The 18,264-nt window shown below is 39.2% G+C and overlaps 1 protein-coding gene across 2 annotated transcripts; it reads right to left on the bottom strand.

Moving 5' to 3' along the window:
- Nucleotides 1-540: 540 nt before the first annotated feature.
- Nucleotides 541-17,622, bottom strand: CALM2 (calmodulin 2). 2 transcript variants are annotated; one of them, XM_032411030.1, is made up of 6 exons: nucleotides 17,461-17,622; nucleotides 10,303-10,333; nucleotides 2,743-2,886; nucleotides 2,547-2,653; nucleotides 1,941-2,076; nucleotides 541-1,185 (listed from the first exon to the last, which is right to left on the bottom strand). In XM_032411030.1, exons 1-6 carry the CDS (start codon nucleotides 17,605-17,607, stop codon nucleotides 1,157-1,159), a joined length of 594 nt encoding a protein of 197 aa, XP_032266921.1. In that variant the 5' UTR covers nucleotides 17,608-17,622; the 3' UTR covers nucleotides 541-1,156. The 2 variants fall into 2 exon arrangements, with proteins under 2 accessions (XP_032266921.1, XP_032266922.1); XM_032411031.1 differs by lacking the exon at nucleotides 17,461-17,622 and adding an exon at nucleotides 17,051-17,165 and having other exon boundaries at nucleotides 604-1,185.
- Nucleotides 17,623-18,264: the final 642 nt, after the last annotated feature.

The raw sequence follows: 18,264 nt of genomic DNA, 5'->3' as shown, positions 1-18,264 counted from the left end.
GCAAAAACTAAAACAAGGTTTAGTTACTGCCAATCCACTCCTAAAGATACCTTTTTTTTATAAAGCATGTCCTGGACACGCAGAACAACTGAAAATTCTCCCTTGCTTTATGAAAAAGGAAAAAGCACTATGAATAAAACATTAGCAAACAGAAGTAAGAACATAATGACACCCCCCCCCCCCGCCCCGGCTTTGGATTGTTTGTAACAGAAATATTTCTAAAAATCATTGCCTGGCTAAAGTTAATATGGACAAATGGATATGCCAAAGTTGAAAAATATGTAAAAAAGACTGGAAACAATAAACACCTACATTATGTCAGCTCCCATGCTAGGTACACTTATAAAAGGTTTTTTAATCTTCCACTTAAACTTTTTGAAGGAAGTATCATAATTTAAAAACTAAACACAATCTAGGTAGTAAAACAACAATACCAACAAAAACTTATCTAAATTACACCAAGTAAAAACCACCCCCATATTTGATTCTCAGAATTGTTTGACCTCAAGTTAATTAAAGGACTCAGATTCAGAGCAACAGTTGGGTAAATTGTAATTTTTTTATTGGAAAACAAATATACAACTTGGAATGGATTTGAGGCAAATTGTGCCATAAGCAGATTTTCTTTAAGTGGCTAAACAAAGTTTAAAAAGCAAGTAACAATAAAAGAAAAGGTTTCTGGTACAGGACCAGCAGTACAAAAAAATAGTGTACGAGTACCTGGATAATACACCCGTTTTGCAATAGTGCAACTTTTAAGTACATATTGTTGACTGTCCAATAGTCCACGCAGAGTTACAACTCCACACTTCAACAACAACATGCTGACAGTTCCTAAAGAAAACTACTTAAAAAAAAAGGCATAACCCAGATGTTCCCTCATTTGACCAACTCCATCTAAGTTTAGATGTGCAGAAGGGCTTAGATATATCCAGAGTAAGCCACATGCAACATGTTACTTGATCAATTTTCTAAAATAAGGTTTCAGGACAATGACAGTAAGATAAGGGAAGAAAACATGGAGGAATGAAGTCCTAATTACTATACATGCATATTTTTTGACAGCAGGGGGAACCTTTTACAGATAAGTTACAAACAAAGAAAAGGCAAATAAACAATTTTGTACAAGAAATTTAACACATTCTGTACAATGTCTTCACTTTGCTGTCATCATTTGTACAAACTCTGAAAAAGAAGAAGTACACAAAAAGTTGCGTCAATGGCAAAGACTGGCAAAACCAATCACATTACTCAATCTCTGAGCAGTCTCCAATTCCCCTTTCTTTCCTCAAAAATTTACAGTACAAAGGAATGCTAGTTTAGGCTAGAGTTGTCAAGCTTTGTCAAGGCTGGAACTTCATAAACCAAAATTATTTAGGATTATTAATCAATAAACCAAATTAATGCTTTAGACAAGCTATTTAAGCATTTTTGCTCTTTAGTATAACATGATAATTTTGAATTGAAGCATAAGTAAACAGTTTCACACTAAAGCTAATTAGAGGGATAATACATCCAATGAAGGAAGGAAAATCACCTTTCATTTGAGGATCCTGAAATAAGTTTAAAGCTTTTCAAATTGTTCCACAATCATTATAAAAAGATTGTTTTAGCACAGTCTCAAGTACAGTGCTTCTCAAACTTTAATGTACATATGAAATTGTCCAGCAATTTTGTTAAAATGAAGAGATTCTACGTATATGGTAGGACCCGACAGTAAACAGTTTTAAAAAGTTCTCAGGTGATTGTGATTTTTGCCTAGTCTGTAGAAAATACTCTGAATAGGAAAAGGTTTGTAAATATAAAAACTGTTTTAGCATCTTCATTTGGCGCGGGGAGGGGAGTGGGGGGGGAGGAGTCACTAATTTTGACCTATGAGATATACAACAAATACCTGTAACTTAAAATCAAAGCACAGAATGAGGTAGTGAAAGATTTACCTTCATAGTTTACTTGACCATCACCATCAATATCTGCTTCCCTGATCATTTCATCAACCTCTTCATCTGTTAACTTCTCTCCCAGGTTTGTCATCACATGGCGAAGCTCTGCTGCACTAATATAGCCATTGCCATCCTAGAAAAAAATTTAGTAAGATATCTAAGTAAAATTAGAGACTCATAGTTGGAATGAAAGTTTAGTAAGTTTACACTAAACTTCACATTAGGGAGAAAAATATACTTTAGAAATACATACCAACCAAAAATAATCTATAGCTGACCAATAAATTGTCACGGAGAACAAAGCAGGATATCATACATTAAAATCACTGTTTCTGGGGTGCCTCGGTGGCTCAGTTAAGCGTCTGCCTTCGGCTCAGGTCATGATCCCAGGGTCCTGGGATGGAGCCCCAGGTCTGGCTCCCTGCTCAGTGGGGAGTCTGCTTCTCTCACTGCCCCTCCCCCCTGCTCATGCGCTCGCGCTCTCTCTCAAATAAAATCTTAAAGAAATAAAATAAAATCTGTTTCTTAGTTCTAAAGTCAGTGATGCCTCCTTTGCCAAGATTCATCCTCAAAATTTAACAAATCCAATCCGTGAACACCTACCTTATCAAACACACGGAATGCTTCTCTAATTTCTTCTTCACTGTCTGTGTCTTTCATTTTTCTTGCCATCATTGTCAGAAATTCCGGGAAGTCAATTGTGCCATTACCTGAAATAGTTTAGTTGAAATAGTACTAAAGAATTTAAATGTCCCCCTTCAATTCCCCCTCCCCAGAGCCCCAATTTAAAAAAACTTACCATCAGCATCTACTTCATTAATCATGTCCTGTAACTCTGCTTCTGTGGGATTTTGCCCAAGAGACCTCATTACAGTTCCCAATTCCTTTGTTGTTATAGTTCCATCACCATCCTTGTCAAATAGTGAAAAGGCTTCTTTGAATTCTGTTTTAAAGAGAGACCACAATCCAAACATACAGGTTAACAATAAAAAGTAACCTCCTAAATGACATGTATTAACTCTTAAAGCAAAGGTATATATGGAGCTAACACCTGAAATCAGCTTTTGATTCCTCAAGAATTAGGTGGGAAAATCTTGTGATATTTCAAACATCTTTAGCTAATCGTACCAATATATACTCATATTGACCTATCAGCAAGTTCTTTCACCTAAAATCTTACAAAAAACTCCAATATCTAGACCAGATAAAAATCAAAATTACTCTGGGTTGAAGGAGGCAAAGAATCAAAGCCCCAAATGAGTGGCTTCTCTATTTTCTATTAAAGCTCAGAATATAAAAATAAGACTGCCGGTACCCAACATGTGTTTCTATAACAACTATATGCATTATATTCAGAGTAATCCTCGAAAGTTAAAATTAAGTCTCTTAAAACCTACTAATTTAAGGGGCACCTGGGTGGCTCAGTCGGTTACAGGTCTGCCTTCAGCTCAGGTCATAATAACAGAGTCCTGGGATTGAGCCCCATGTTGGGCTCCCTACTCAACAGGGAGTCTGCTTCTCCCTCTCCCTCTGCTCGAGCTCTCTCTCTTGTTCACTCTCTTGCAAATAAATAAAATCTTAAAAAAAAAAAAACCTACTAATTTAAGAACAACAACAACAAACCCTCTAAACTTCAGAACAATATGCAATAGGCCAGTTTCCTTTTCTGAGATATAAGGAACTATCACCAAAAATCTATAATGAGGGCGCCTGGGTGGCTCAGTTGGTTAAGCGACTGCCTTCGGCTCAGGTCATGATCCTGGAGTCCCTGGATCGAGTCCCGCATCGGGCTCCGTGCTCGGCAGGGAGCCTGCTTCTCCCTCTGACCCTCCCCCCTCTCATGTGCTCTCTCTCATTCTCTCTCTCTCAAATAAATAAATAAAATCTTTAAAAAAAAAAAAAAAATCTATAATGATATTAACAATGGGATGATCAAGATATGAATGGCCAGTTTTAGCTAAGTATTGTATCACTGACAACAAAGATAATTTAGACCTTTCTTTAGAATATTATTACCTAAACATCTTAAAAATCATCTTGTGAAATTATGTTCCTTTTAACTTTACAAGGAAAGCTGTTGAAGCAACAGTCTAGAATACCTGGCTTCCCCATTTATTTCATAAACTAAAGCAGAGATTGAATTTGGTAGTGCAAGGTCATATAAATGAACTAATAACAAAAAGGCAATATTTTCTGGTAGGGTACTTTTTAAATGCTATCAGACCCTCTTCGCAAGCAAATCCAAAAGCAGTTCCAAAGTTCACAGGGCTAAGTTCCCTCAACATATCTATGCATTTGAAAATACATACCTGACATGTTTAATAGTTTGCTTCCTCTTATATAGTCCAAGGCTATTTATTCCCCCCTGCCTTTCTATCCTTGCTCCAATTTATACATCCCAGTTTCAATCCATCATAATCTCTTCTCTGGACTCAACTACTCTTCCACTGATTTCGCCATTAACATACATCATGTCTCTTAGCTTAAAACGAAATTCAAACCTTCTGTTTTCTCTTATTTGCCTGCCCTTATCTCTCCCCAAATCTTGGGAAGCACCATTACTCGTATCCCTTTCTTCTACCAATCCACTATTAAAATTACTTCCAGGGCGCCTGGGTGGCTCAGTTGGTTGGGCGACTGCCTTCGGCTCAGGTCATGATCCTGGAGTCCCTGGATCGAGTCCCGCATCGGGCTCCCTGCTCGGCGGGGAGTCTGCTTCTCCCTCTGACCCTCCCCCCTCTCATGTGCTTTCTCTCTCATTCTCTCTCAAATAAAGAAATTAAAATAAAAAAAAAAAAAAAAAGAAAGAAAAAAAAATAAAATTACTTCCAGCTCCAACTCATCAGTTGAAAATGCCAAATTTACCAATAACGACCTAGTTGCCCAATCAAACAAGTGTGTTTAAGTACGTGAGGCCATATAGCATAGAAACTAAAAGCAGTCTTTGGAACTCAACTGCTTGGGTTAAATAATCCCAGCTCTGCTACTTACTAGTAATGTAACCTAGGCAAGTTAAGTTACTAAACCTTTTCCACCTCAGCTTCCTCATTTTTGTTAACTGGAATAACTATCTACCTAAGTTTATGAACTTCATTAATTAGTAAGCATAAAGCACTTAGAACCATATCTGGCAAGTAGTTAAGTGTCAAGAAAAAGATGATCTCGTTTTCCTGCAGCATCCAAAACTACACTGAGAAACTCTAAACTTCCCTTGGGTTTCACAACAGTACCTCAGTTTACCTACCTTACACTGCCAAAGGCTCTTACTCCTATTTATCTCTCACACGTAAATGTGACCAATTTTCTTATCCCCTTTCCTCTTTCTGACCATCTCATCTGTGCCTACTCATAATGAAGCCTTCTTTAGTCTACTCATCTCTCTCAACATAATGCAGTAGTTCCCCACCCTTATCCACAGTTTCGCTTTCTGCCATTTCAGTTACCCATAGTCAACTGCAGTCCGGAAGCAGAGAATCCTTCTGGCATACCATCAGGTCAATAGCAGCCTAACACTACATCACAATGCCTACATCATTCACCTCACTTCATCTCATCACATAGGCATTTTACCATCTCACATCATCACAAAAAGGGTGAGTACAGTATATGATGAGAGACCACACTCATATAACTTACATTACAGTATATTGTTACAATTATGATGTTATTGTTGTTCATCTCCTACTGCACTTAATTCATAAATTAAGCTGTATCATACCTTATGTGTGTATAGGAAAAACCCCACCACAGATGGGAGGGGCTACTGTACCTTTATTTCTGACTTCCTACAGGACATGTCCCCTGGGCTGACCCCAAGCAAGACTTACGAAAATCAATTCTATATTCCCCAGCAACCCTAGGAATGCAAGCAAAAGACACTTTAACTCTTTCCTTGTGAAATCTGTCAACAAGTCCTTTTGAATTCTCCCATTTCAATATTGCCTGATTCTTTTTTCATCTCTACAAGCAGTATCTTGTTTCATGGCCCCGTCATCTTTTGCCTAGACTATTACAATAGCCTTCTAACTGGGTTCTTTATTTAAAATTACCCACACAACTACCCGGGTCGTATTACCTTTTTAGATTACCACATTACTTTCTTCTGTTTAAAATCCATTAACTACTTATCTTTTAGACCAGGTTATCACTGACTAGTTGGTAGTTTACTACATTCAGTATTAACATAGTTCCGTTCCATTTAAAATTGTTTTCAGAGAACTCCCCTGGTATCACAAGCTTAGTAGCAAACTGATTGATTTTATGAAATTAGCCTACAGTAGACTAACTAGATTGACTCAATGACAAAAACAGATAAATAAATCCCACAAACAGAATGTGATGAAGACATTTCCATTTTACTCAGGGTTTTTTGGGTTTTTTTTTAACAGGATGTAGAAATACTGTCTAAAAATGCATAAACTATTAGGGTTTGAACACATGGCATTTATCACCTAATAACTTAGGCTACAAGAAAATTAAAGCTCTTAGAAACATGATTTTGTTTACATTACATTTGCTGCTATAATACTTAGCTACAGATATTAACACTATCATTACGTGCAAAGGTTTCCAATGTGTAACTAACTATAATCATTTTACTGTATGACTTAATTATTAAGATGTATAGTAAGTTTATATGTGTGTGTTCTTAATTTCAAGGAGTTTTAAAATATATTAACTTTTTTTAAAAACAGGCTCCACATCCAGCATGGGGCCCCACGCAGGGCTTGAACTCAACCCTGAGAGATCAAGACCTGAGCTGAAATCAAGAGTCGGATGCTTAACCCACTGAGCTACCCAGGTGCCCCTAAAGTACATTAATTTTAAAATGCTTGCTGGAGGGGCACCTGGGTGGCTCAGTCATTAAGCGTCTGCCCAGGGTCCTGGGATCGAGCCCTGCATTGGGCTCCCTGCTTGGCGGGAAGTCTGCTTCTCCCTCTCCCTCTCCTACTCCCCCTGCTTGTGTTCCTTCTCTCGCTGTGTCTCTGTCAAATACATAAAATCTTAAAAATAAAATAAAATAAAATAAAATAAAATAAAATGCTTGCTGGAGTAAGTGAAAAACAGTAAATAAGACCTTATCTATGCTATAACTACCAGTTTATGGATACAAGAAAGGAATAAATGGCAAGATTTATTCCCAATTTTTATTTGTATTTTTACACTAGAGCCAGAAATAGCTGTAAAACTCCTTGAAATAAAAATAAACTCAAAAGTACCATTTAAATTCACCTGCCCTTACAGCTCACTACCTTACTTTATAACTAGTATAATCTTTATGTATAGAAGCATGCCATTCTAAACTGTAATTCCCAGGAATGACTTGAATCAAATGCCTATTTACCAACTTCCATTTATTTAGAAAATTCTGAATTTAATTATCTCTTAAAGGGCTTATATTAGACTTTTGTTGGCACTATGTAAACTGAGTAAGCTTACTATCTTTCATCAAATTAAGTTTTACCCCTACACTGACCTTTAAAAAAAAAAATTCTCGGGGCGCCTGGGTGGCTCAGTCGTTAAGCGTCTGCCTTCGGCTCGGGTCATGATCCCAGGGTCCTGGGATCGAGCCCCGCATCGGGCTCCCTGCTCCGCGGGAAGCCTGCTTCTCCCTCTCCCACTCCCCCTGCTTGTATTCCCTCTCTCGCTGTGTCTCTCTCTGTCAAATAAATAAATAAAATATTTAAAAAAATAAAAAATAAAAAATAAAAATAAAAAATAAAAAATAAAAAAAAAAATTCTTGTAGGATTTTCCTATTAGTCCCTGAAGTGTCAAATGCCAACAACTAATGACATCATGGCAGAATCATCAACAAAATTAACTAGTTAGTGATGTCACAATGAACACTTTTGGATTGCTCTAAGACTAGGTAATGTAAACAATTCTAGTAACTTCATCTAAACATGCTTTTTCTAGACCAAGTTATTTGCTGTTAGAAGACTTTCTAAACAAATCTGAAGTAGTAATGATTATCATATAAAGTTAAAATAGCTTACAAAGAACCTCAGTATATTCAATGTTGATTTACGTACGGAGTTTGTAAACATTTTTTTGGTAAAGACTCTAAGATGTTACTGATTACCACCAATTACAATTTATCAGGATAAAGAAAATAATTTGTTTCCACTTCAAAGGTGGACATTGAAACATAATCAAATTTAGAAGGAAGGGATTTTGGAAGGAGGCAGAATTCTTCTTAGGATAGGGTAGGTAGTATTCTGGAACATTTTTTGTTGTCACACACCTCTGAAAAGAAGTGTATCCATTCTTGAGTCCTTACTATGTGGGAGTCACAGAGGATACAAGAGGCAACAAAAAGGTCCCCAATTTCACAGGGTTTTACTTTAGCAGTATAAAAGCTTTGACTCCTTTCAGGTTCACTAAAACCTGGGGTACAAGGACTGGTTTTAAAAGCCTAAGAAAACGCAGGATAGGGAGAGAATCTAGAATAGATTTTCTCCCATCCCCACTGGAAATTTAATTATATGATGAAAGCCAACAAAAAGACCAAATTTATCTTAAAGTAAATGTTCCAGTGAACTACTACTACTAGTATTCTTTATGAAAATGCTATCAGTCTTTGAAGATTGATCCTCTTGTATTTAAAAGACACACACTGTTTAATAGTTGTATGCGTGTTTGGGATCAGTATATGTGATAGATACCTTAAATAATACATTTTCTACCTTAAAGTGAAAATGCTGTGCTGTGTACAGCAGGGACAACTACCTGACTGGGAATACCAAGAAATTAAAGGTAGAGATGAAGGCCAAATGTATTAGAGAAGTTAAGAGTTTAAGGCTGGATATATGAATTAGCCTGTCACTTCCTAAGGATACATTATTTAAAAAACAAAACTGTTTTAGAATAATTTACATTTCATGGATACATTTAAAATAGTATAAATGAACAAAGAAACTAGTTCCAAAGCTCTGCTTGATTACTTCAACACTCAATACATGCAATTTATCAATCCTAGAAAGCAAATCCCAGATTTAAGTCAAATTCGCACAGTAAATAAAAATAAAACCTGCTTACATTTGGTCCTTCATGTTAATAGCTTCCTACTTTATATAGTCCTATCAAGTAGTATTTGTGATGAATATCTGAGATTAGTGATTTCTGGGTCCCCCAAATCTGTTTATGTGGAGAGGGGGGCTTACTTTAAATGGGCTATATATAGCTGAGTTCCAACTGGGCTTCTCAGTTTTCTCTAGCATTAAAAAAAAAAAAGAGCTTTAGTGCTTTTGAGCACTTCAAACTTCTTGCCTGCCAGGAAAACTATGGTAGTTAAAAGTGCTTGATGCTTGTGTTAATAAAAGCCTAAAGAGAGTAAAGGAAGAGTTTGAAAAGCATTTCAACACTACAATGAACTAAAAAAGAAAAAAAATCCTTTAGCAGGTTTCCCCAACATTTTTTTTTTTTTTAAGATTTTATTTATTTGACAGAGAGAGACACAGCGAGAGAGGGAACACAAGCAGGGGGAGTGTGAGAGGGAGAAGCAGGCTTCCCGCTGAGCAGGGAGCCCGATGCGGGGCTCGATCCCAGAACTCTGGGATCATGACCTGAGCCAAAGGCAGACGCTTACACGACTGAGCCACCCAGGCGCCCCAGGTTTCCCCAACATTTTGAAGTTAACCAGCCACCTCAAAGTGTCAGAATAAAATCAAAAGTACCAATGTTTAATGTTATAGCATAAAGACAACATGACATCAAGTTTTACATAACAATTTCACATATTTCCATGACATACCAAAGGAGACAAGATTTAAAAAGCTCATTTCAATAGCTGTTATTACTGTTCCTCAAGACAAAATTCAACTTACTACACATTTAGAAAATAGAATGTTAACTTTTGGATCTAAGTTTTTCTCTAGACATAATGGTTATTCCTGACTGATTCTACATGCAATTCTAAGGTTAAAATATTAGCTACTTTAAACTGGGGTAAATTCAATGTTCCTTTCTGATTCAACATTTCAAGTTACCTATTAATTACTACCTGGCTCTATTTCCTGTGAAGAGTAATTTGGAGTTGCAGTGTTAAAAACGGCCCAGAATTCATGTTTTAAAGATAATCTTCAAGAAAAACAAAGACCACCACCACCAAGTTCCAAAGTACACCGCCACATAGCCTAAAAACTTGCCTTTCATTACAGTTAGCCCCATACATCTCTCACAGGCAAGCGTACCTTCTCATTTGCCAAGCAGGTTCAATTACTGTATTATATTAAAGCGTCTGTTACTATCTACTACATAGATCAAAGTCAATTCTTTCATAAAGGTATCTTAGTTTGAGGTTGGCTCTTCAATTTATAATAAAATCCAGTGGGTACCATTTAGCAAAGTATTTCTTACCTGCAATCTGCTCTTCAGTCAGTTGGTCAGCCTATAAAGAGATCACAGAGATAGGTAAGTGACTTCAGAGTATGTAGATCAGCAGTTAAGTTAAAGAACCAAGTTTAAAAACTTTCAGCGTTCACCTTGTACCATAAACTACATTTAGTAAAACACTCCTTAGTATGAGCAACAAACATAGATAGAAAATGAATACGTTTTAAGGTAGAAAATGCATATTAAGTAGATAGCTTTATCTTCAAAACTAAGCAGTCTTGACCAAGATTAATACCTAAACCCCAAGTATTATTTCAGAATACATATGAAAGTCTCAATTTCACAAATTGAAAAAAAAAGCAATTTGGCATACTAAAAAATTTAAAGGAAGTTGTTATTCTTCTAAAGCAAAGAGAGAATCCAACAAAAACACTGTTAACTTTCTCAAAGTTAAGATACCTAAACTTAAGCTCACCTCTTCTGATAAATAAAAATGTCCAAGGACTACATTCAAAATTACCTCTATAAATGGTTAAACACATCATTTGGACATGAAAATGATTTTCCAAACCTAAAACAAACAAACAAAAAACCTCAAAACACTAAGCAAAAATCCCATCTATTATAAAGATAAAAATCCAAGCTGTCCCGGTTGGGGCAACATGAAAGCTACCAGTTTTTACTACTTCTCCTCACCTGCCAGGCAAATGCAAAGAATCCAGGATTCTCAACATTTGAACTACATTATTTACTAAATGTTAAGTCAAGCCATTCATTTTCTCTTCACTTTTGAAATCCCAATGTGAGCCTAAGGTTTTTGATGTTTTTAGCATACAAAGAGTCACTATTTTTGCTTTAAAAAAAAAAAAAGGCCAGGCATTTGCTAAAGGCCTTTATAGATATTGTTTTTATTCAATCTTCACACTAACCTTCCCTACCTTACACATAGGGAAAGAGGTTCAGGTTAAATTTCAGGGAGGAGTACAAAATTAGTAACTAGTAAAGTCAGAATTAAACACAAAGGTGTTAGATGTATTCACTGCCTATAAGTTTTAAATGCAGAGTACCATAATATACAATAAACATATCTGCAAAATACCAAGGCTCCTTTTTCTTTATGTGGGCTTCATCTTTGGACATTTCACCATTTACCAGTACATAAACCCATGAAGCAACTGCTTATGTGGTACTACCACTAATCAGACCCAGCCTTCTAATATTCCTACCTATATGGAATCAAGCATTCTGTGATTAATCCATTTATCAGTATGAAAGAATAAACACTGCCTGGTTTCATTCTTTTTAAAGAACACCTTAATGAAAAATAATAGCATAATATTTCTCTAGCGAACAGCATGAGAAAATTTGGGGAGGAACCCAGAAAGCATAAGTTTCTTTCCCTGCTCAACAATTTTGATTTGACCTCGATGCAAACTCAGCTTGTTTCTATTTTAGAAAAGAAAAAAAGCAAAAGGCCTGGTAACTTAAAATTGAAGAGGCAATAATTAAGTTCAAATGCAGGAGTTAAAAAAAAAAAAAGGATCAACTTTTATCCTTCCAAATCCCAATCCTCCATCTGATATAAAATCAGTCATCCCCTGTTTTCCCTAAGGAGTAAGATTCAAAACCCAGTAAATCCACTGACTCCATATTACTTTGTTAGAGGCTATAAAGAATTTACTTCTACTCTGATTCCATTTTGCAGGACTTCTATCATTTCTGAAAAAAGGGCAAGATGGCAGAGTAGGGAAAAAAACCATAGTGTTTTGTTTTTTTTTGTTTTTTTTTTTGTTTTGTTTTTGTTTTTTTTTTTAAAGATTTTATTTATTTATTTGAGACAGAGAGAATGAGAGAGAGAGAGCACGTGAGAGGGGGGAGGGTCAGAGGGAGAAGCAGGCTCCCTGCCGAGCAGGGAGCCCGATGCGGGACTCGATCCAGGGACTCCAGGATCATGACCTGAGCCGAAGGCAGTCGCTTAACCAACTGAGCCACCCAGGCGCCCAAAACCATAGTGTTTTGAATCAATGCTGGACATACTAGTATCCTAGCTCTGCCACTTAAAGAGCCATGTTACCTTGGACATGTTACTCAACCGCTCATAGTCAATTTCATCCGTACAAAATTAATACCTACCTTACAAGGTTATTGCACAGAGTGAGAAGCTATGTAAAGGGCCAACCCAAAGAGTTCAGTGATAATTATTTTATATATATTAACTAATCAAAGAATCTGTAATGTTAAATATGAACCTGACTAGTTCAACTTCCACACAGCAAACATGCATGGCATCATCACCTCTTGCTTCAGAGACTAGCAGGGCCCACATTAAAGCCCTCATAGAGACTGTTATTATATGCAGGCATTTTGAAGTTTATTTTTTTCCTGGTATACTTTGTCTTTTATCCTAGTCATCTGTATACCAGATCAATTCTTTTTTTTTTTTTTTTTTTTTTTTTTTTTAAAGATTTTATTTATTTATTTGACAGAGAGACACAGCGAGAGAGGGAACACAAGCAGGAGGAGTGGGAGAGGGAGAAGCAGGCTTCCCGCAGAGCAGGGAGCCAGACGTGGGGCTCGATCCCAGGACCCTGGGACCATGACCTGAGCCGAAGGCAGACGCTTAACGACTGAGCCACCCAGGCGCCCCTATACCAGATCAATTCTTAAGAAATACTTAAGTGGACCAAAATATACATATGCACATGTGTGCTTTTCTTGTCATATAATATGGAGATGCCTATTTTAAATTTACCCTTTCTACGAAGTTATTAAGTTTAAAATGTATTACTGGTACATGGAAATTTATTTCTTAATTCACCCTTCCCATTCATTTACAACTAAGCGTTGTATAACATTGTCTAGTGTCTTTCCTAGATATCAGAATATAAAATTAAACATCATGAATAAGTATTTATTAGCCATCTTAAAAAAACAAACGAACAGCAAACCTACCATTGTTCCATGTTATCTTTGATTTAAGCTGAGAAAATACATTTCCATAAACTGCAAGCACGAGGTCAGCCCAGGGACAGATGTGGCAGGTGAAAATCAGTTCAGGACTAAAGACTTAGTTAAGCTGAATGTATGGAAGGCACAGTATTGTGAAAGCTGAAGGAATGATTGCTATGCCCAGGAAAGGAAACAGTGTTGTTCTCTCAACAGGGAGGTAGGGGTGGATTTTGGGAAAGTGCATTTATATTAAAGCTAAGAAGGAAGGAAGGAAGAAAAGGATGCTAGCTATAAAACAAAACTTTAAAATTATCCAATTTTGCTTGGAAAGTCCAAATATAATGGCCCCACACTATCTCGTCCAGCTCTCCAACTCTAGGCAGACACAGTCTTAGAAAAATTCACAAAGGAGGGGTGCCTGGGTAGCCCAGTCAGTTAAGTGATGACTCTTGATTTCAGCTCAGGTCACGATCTCAGGGTTGTGATCAAGCCCCGCCTCCCCGCTGGGCATGGAGACTGCTTAAGATTCTCTCTCCCTTTGCCCCTCCCCCACCTCCCCCAAAATAAAAAAATTCACAAAAGAGCTTCAAGGAATGAACTATCAAACAGAATGCTAAGTTACTCACATAGCCTTAAAAATGCTCCTCGATTTTGTTGCAATGTTTCAAGAAACTTAAAGTTTTTCTATTTACTACTAATCCAGAGTTCAGGGTTTTAAAATAAACTTTACCAGCAACATTCAGATTAAGGCCTACTAAAAACAAAAACACACCATTCCTTAGCACTCTAATTTGTAAGCCTTTTCCAACTACATGTAAATAAATTTGGTTCTTATTTCTGTCTATGGAGAGTGCCATTTTCTTAGAACTAGAAGAATTATCCTTTTGGGAAAACTCAAGCTCATTAACATGTGTGTTTATCTCAGTAAAGAATAATCCACTAGAGAGATGACTGTTCTTACTCCTTTATTTCTACAACAATTGATAGAATTCCTCCTCCTGTTCATCACTCCAGAGAAAGCTTCCGGGCATTAGTATACTCCCAGATTCCACACCAGACCTACTGAACTAGAATCTGCATTTTGAAGATTTGTAAACACTGAGAAACATTAATCTAGACTAATGTGTGACCTGAAAAGTGAATGCATTATGTACCTATCAAACATTTCCTAAACGGCATTCAAAGTATATATGGATACTCCTGGAGTTTATCTAGCGAATGGCAGTTTAAAAATAATCCAAAATTCTTATCTGAATAAATGTATGAATCCACAGGTTTAAAATGGAACACAAACTTCTAGCTTTCATTCATTCCTCTTTATTCCAAGTTCTATTTAGATATTACAAAGCATTAAGTAAAATTTTTTTCACAATTTCAGAAGTCAGGATATTTGTTTTACCTATATTAAAAGCCGTCTTTAAATTATTTCAGAATTAACAGTTACCTTAATTCTACAGAACAGCACTTACTATATAGCATCTTAGACCAAAAGAGAAACCATTATAATGGACAAATTACTTCATAGAAATAAGGACTTTCACTAAAGGCCTACTTTGATCATTGTACCTAAATCTAGAACTTTCTATATATTTTTAATAGGGCCATAGCGAAGTTCCTCAGTGTAACACACGCTGATCTACTTGCAATTTGATACAATAATGATTATTCAGACAAGCACAAAACTTCCTACCTCTTCATATCTCCTATCACCTGGGCCCCAAGTCTTCTTAAAGCAATCCCTGGCTCTTCCAATGCACGCATAAACACTACATGTAAACCCAAGAGCTATGTGAGCAATGTTATTCCCCTTCCACACAAACTCTTATTCTTTAAACCTGATAGAGTCCTAATTTTAAATCTCCAGGTCTTATAATTATGAAGTTACCTTAGGACAACTTCCATGTTAATTTTACATAACAATGACTGTCAAATTGAACAAACTAACTGAAAACCCCCAAAGCAACAATGATGTAAACAGTAACTACAAAAGCTTATCATCACTGGCACAGGACCATGTAAGTGTAGATACAAACTGTATGCATCACTAAGAAAATCTATCCAAGTTCCTGACTCAAGTATCAGACTGATTAGGTAAAAATTGTACCATTCATTTAAATTTTTAAAAATTTACTGCGCAATTCAGAACCTTGATTACATGCATATAATGTACACCTTGTTTCATCTAAAAGTAAAAAATTCAACTAGTATGTGCAAATTCAGAATAAAATAATTTAAAATATCAAAATAGAACGAGTGCATCAAACTTAAATGAACACTAGTTTTATCCAAGGTGAATTCCTCTCCCCACACCCATACAGGCTGGAGGTTTCAGTTGGCAAGGATTCCCAACTCCTGTTTAAGATGTCACCTTGCCTTCTGGACACACCCATCGCTGTAACCACTTGGCAGACGAAAACACAAAGTAGGTATTGCAAATTACCGCCCTCATTAGATTTTTTTTTTTTAAACAGGAAAAAACAGGGGTTCCGGTCTCAAGTGACAGGAAAATGCTTTTTAAAATTCCCTGCTCCCTCTGTCCCCGGTATACTTTTCTATCACTACAGTACTTGACAGCCATTACTATATAAAAGAATTGAACTGCACGTTACCATGGTCTGGCATTTTCCGTACGGCAATACGACTCATTTTCAAGGGAGTTGGAGCAGGGGCAATGCTGTGATGATGGTTCTTTAACATTAGGAGTGCACGTGAGTACTTAAGAATAGGATATAGACACTGGCCCTTTTCAAATGTTACGGCAGGATAAAAGCGACTTTCACAACAGAACGTCAGTCACCCCAAAGCTTGCTTTCGGTAGGTGACTAGAAAAAGCCTTTCAGACCCAAGCTGGAGCTGACGACTTTCTCAAACAAGATGCGCACTCTGAGGGTGCGCCAAACTTCCAATGACAAAGCCACTTAATTTTTTTTTTTTTTTAATGTCCAGCCTGGGTGGTGGAAGAAGGCCCCAGGACCCCAAATGCAGTGGAAAGATCAGGATCCACCGAGCGAGCTTCCTTCTCGCCACCGGAGGGGGATGGGAAACTACCGAAGTCGCCCTCCCCCACCCATTCCCAACCAGCCAGCCCCGCAGCTTCGCGGGCCGCCGAGACCTCCGCAGCCCTGCAGGTGCCAGCGCAGCAGCTGGGCGCGAGCCCAGCCGAGCGGGCGGCGGCCCCGGCCCCGCCGCCCTGCCCCCCCCCCCCCCCCCCCCCCCCCCCGGCGCCGGCTCGCCCCCCCCCCCGCCCGGCCCCTCCCCCCCCCCCCCCCCCCCCCCCCCCAAGCCGGCACGCGGGGGATGCGGGCTAACGGCGGCGCTGGCGCTCGCCCCGGGCCTCGCGCTCCCTCCCGCCCCCTCGGCGCATGGCGGCCACAAGCGGACAAAGGCGCTTCCTGGCGCCAGCACTAACCGTCCGTTGGGCTTTTGAATCCGGCCCCGGGACTGACCTTTCGAGATGCCCGACCCGAGGCTTTTGCCCTCCCGCTCTCCCCCGCCCTTCCACTCTCTCGTCTCCACCATGTGCTGGGCTGCCCCCCACCCCGGATCCATCAACCTCACCCAGCCAAACCCCTGAGGAGCTTCAGCGCCTCATAGGCAATGCTCCCGGCCCCCGAAACACTGGGGGACTCCTCCCTGAGGAGAATGACGATGGGGGAGCACCTGCGACGCAACTGCCCCGGTGCCCCCAGTCTCTTTCGCACCATCCCTCTGGCGAAGACCACTCCTAAAGGATGTGGGGGAGCAGCGTTCCCTTTCTTTAACAAATTTGCTTCAGCCTCGTCCCCCCTCAGGCCAAGCGCCGGCAGCTTAGCGACGCACTCACCATGCTGCAAGCGCTACCGGTCTCCAAGAAGCGACCACACAACCACTCAGCTCGCTTGCCCCACTCGGACTAATTCTCCCCCTCCGCCCCCAGCGCCTCATAAACACCTCCCTCCGCCAGATCCCTCCGCCGCATGCCAGATAACGGAACATCGCAAACGAGTCCCGGCTAACCCCCTCCTCTCTAACTCTTCTCGGGACTCCTTTATCCACTGTTATTTAGCCGACGGGGCAAGAGATAAAGGAAAGTAGGCGAACGAATGACGTAAGTGGGTTTCACTCCCCAGCGAGCCCGTTTAAAGGCCAGGGGAGTCGCGCCTGAGAGGCGCTACTTTGCGGCGCGGAGGAGAATCACTGTGGCGACTCGTGCCCGATGATCGTTGAACCGGCCTCTGATTGGCTGGTTCGTACCTGCAATGCGTCACTCGGGCTCGCAGCCGCCGCCGGGACGCGGTGCGGCTTCTGCCGTTGCTGCTCTGGCCGCGCTGTCCTGGCAACTGCGCCAGGCGGCAGAGTCTCTTCTCTTGTGCTTGGTTGGAGAATGCCTCCTCCACCCATCCTTCCCTCCCACACTCATACACTTTCCCGCCCCTTGTGCGGGGGTAGGCGAAAACACCTTAGGCAGATAAAGACTGACGCCGAAAGACCCCGCGCTCAGCCTCTCGGCCTTTTTCCATTTTACTCCCTCACAAAACCAATAAAAATCTAGGTAAGGATAAATGCAGTTGCTTAGCTGAGAGACGAATCCGAAAGGGCCTTCCGTTTATACTTGCCATTCTCGTTTCTTACCAGGGGTACTTTCCCAGAAAAGTCACTCAGAAACCACGGTATCCGAAATTCAGTGGGATTAGTCACCCCCAACAGCCTTTTGATATTGTGGAATAACAGGGTCCTGGTTTGGAGTCAGACCTGGGTTGGTTGGTGCACTTTCTTAGATGTGTGATCTTGAATGAGTCATTTCATCTTTAGCCTCATTTATAAAATGGAATAATAATACTTCTGTGAAAAAGTTATTGTAAGGATTAGGATAATATAAAGATTAGAGTTAATGTAAAATGTTAAAGTATCTGGCACAAGGTAAGCACCCAACAAGTGGTCGCTGTAATATACCTTCCCCTCAGGACAAATTTCCCCTTTTGGATCTCTAACCTCTCAGATTTAAGTGGACATTTTAAAAAACATGTTTAAGAGTTGGCTCCTTGGAACTGGAACCCT

Source organism: Phoca vitulina, unplaced genomic scaffold, assembly GCF_004348235.1.
Source record: "Phoca vitulina isolate PV1807 unplaced genomic scaffold, GSC_HSeal_1.0 scaffold12, whole genome shotgun sequence".
NCBI classification, from domain to species: domain Eukaryota; kingdom Metazoa; phylum Chordata; class Mammalia; order Carnivora; family Phocidae; genus Phoca; species Phoca vitulina.
This window is presented reverse-complemented; position numbering and strand designations above follow the sequence as displayed.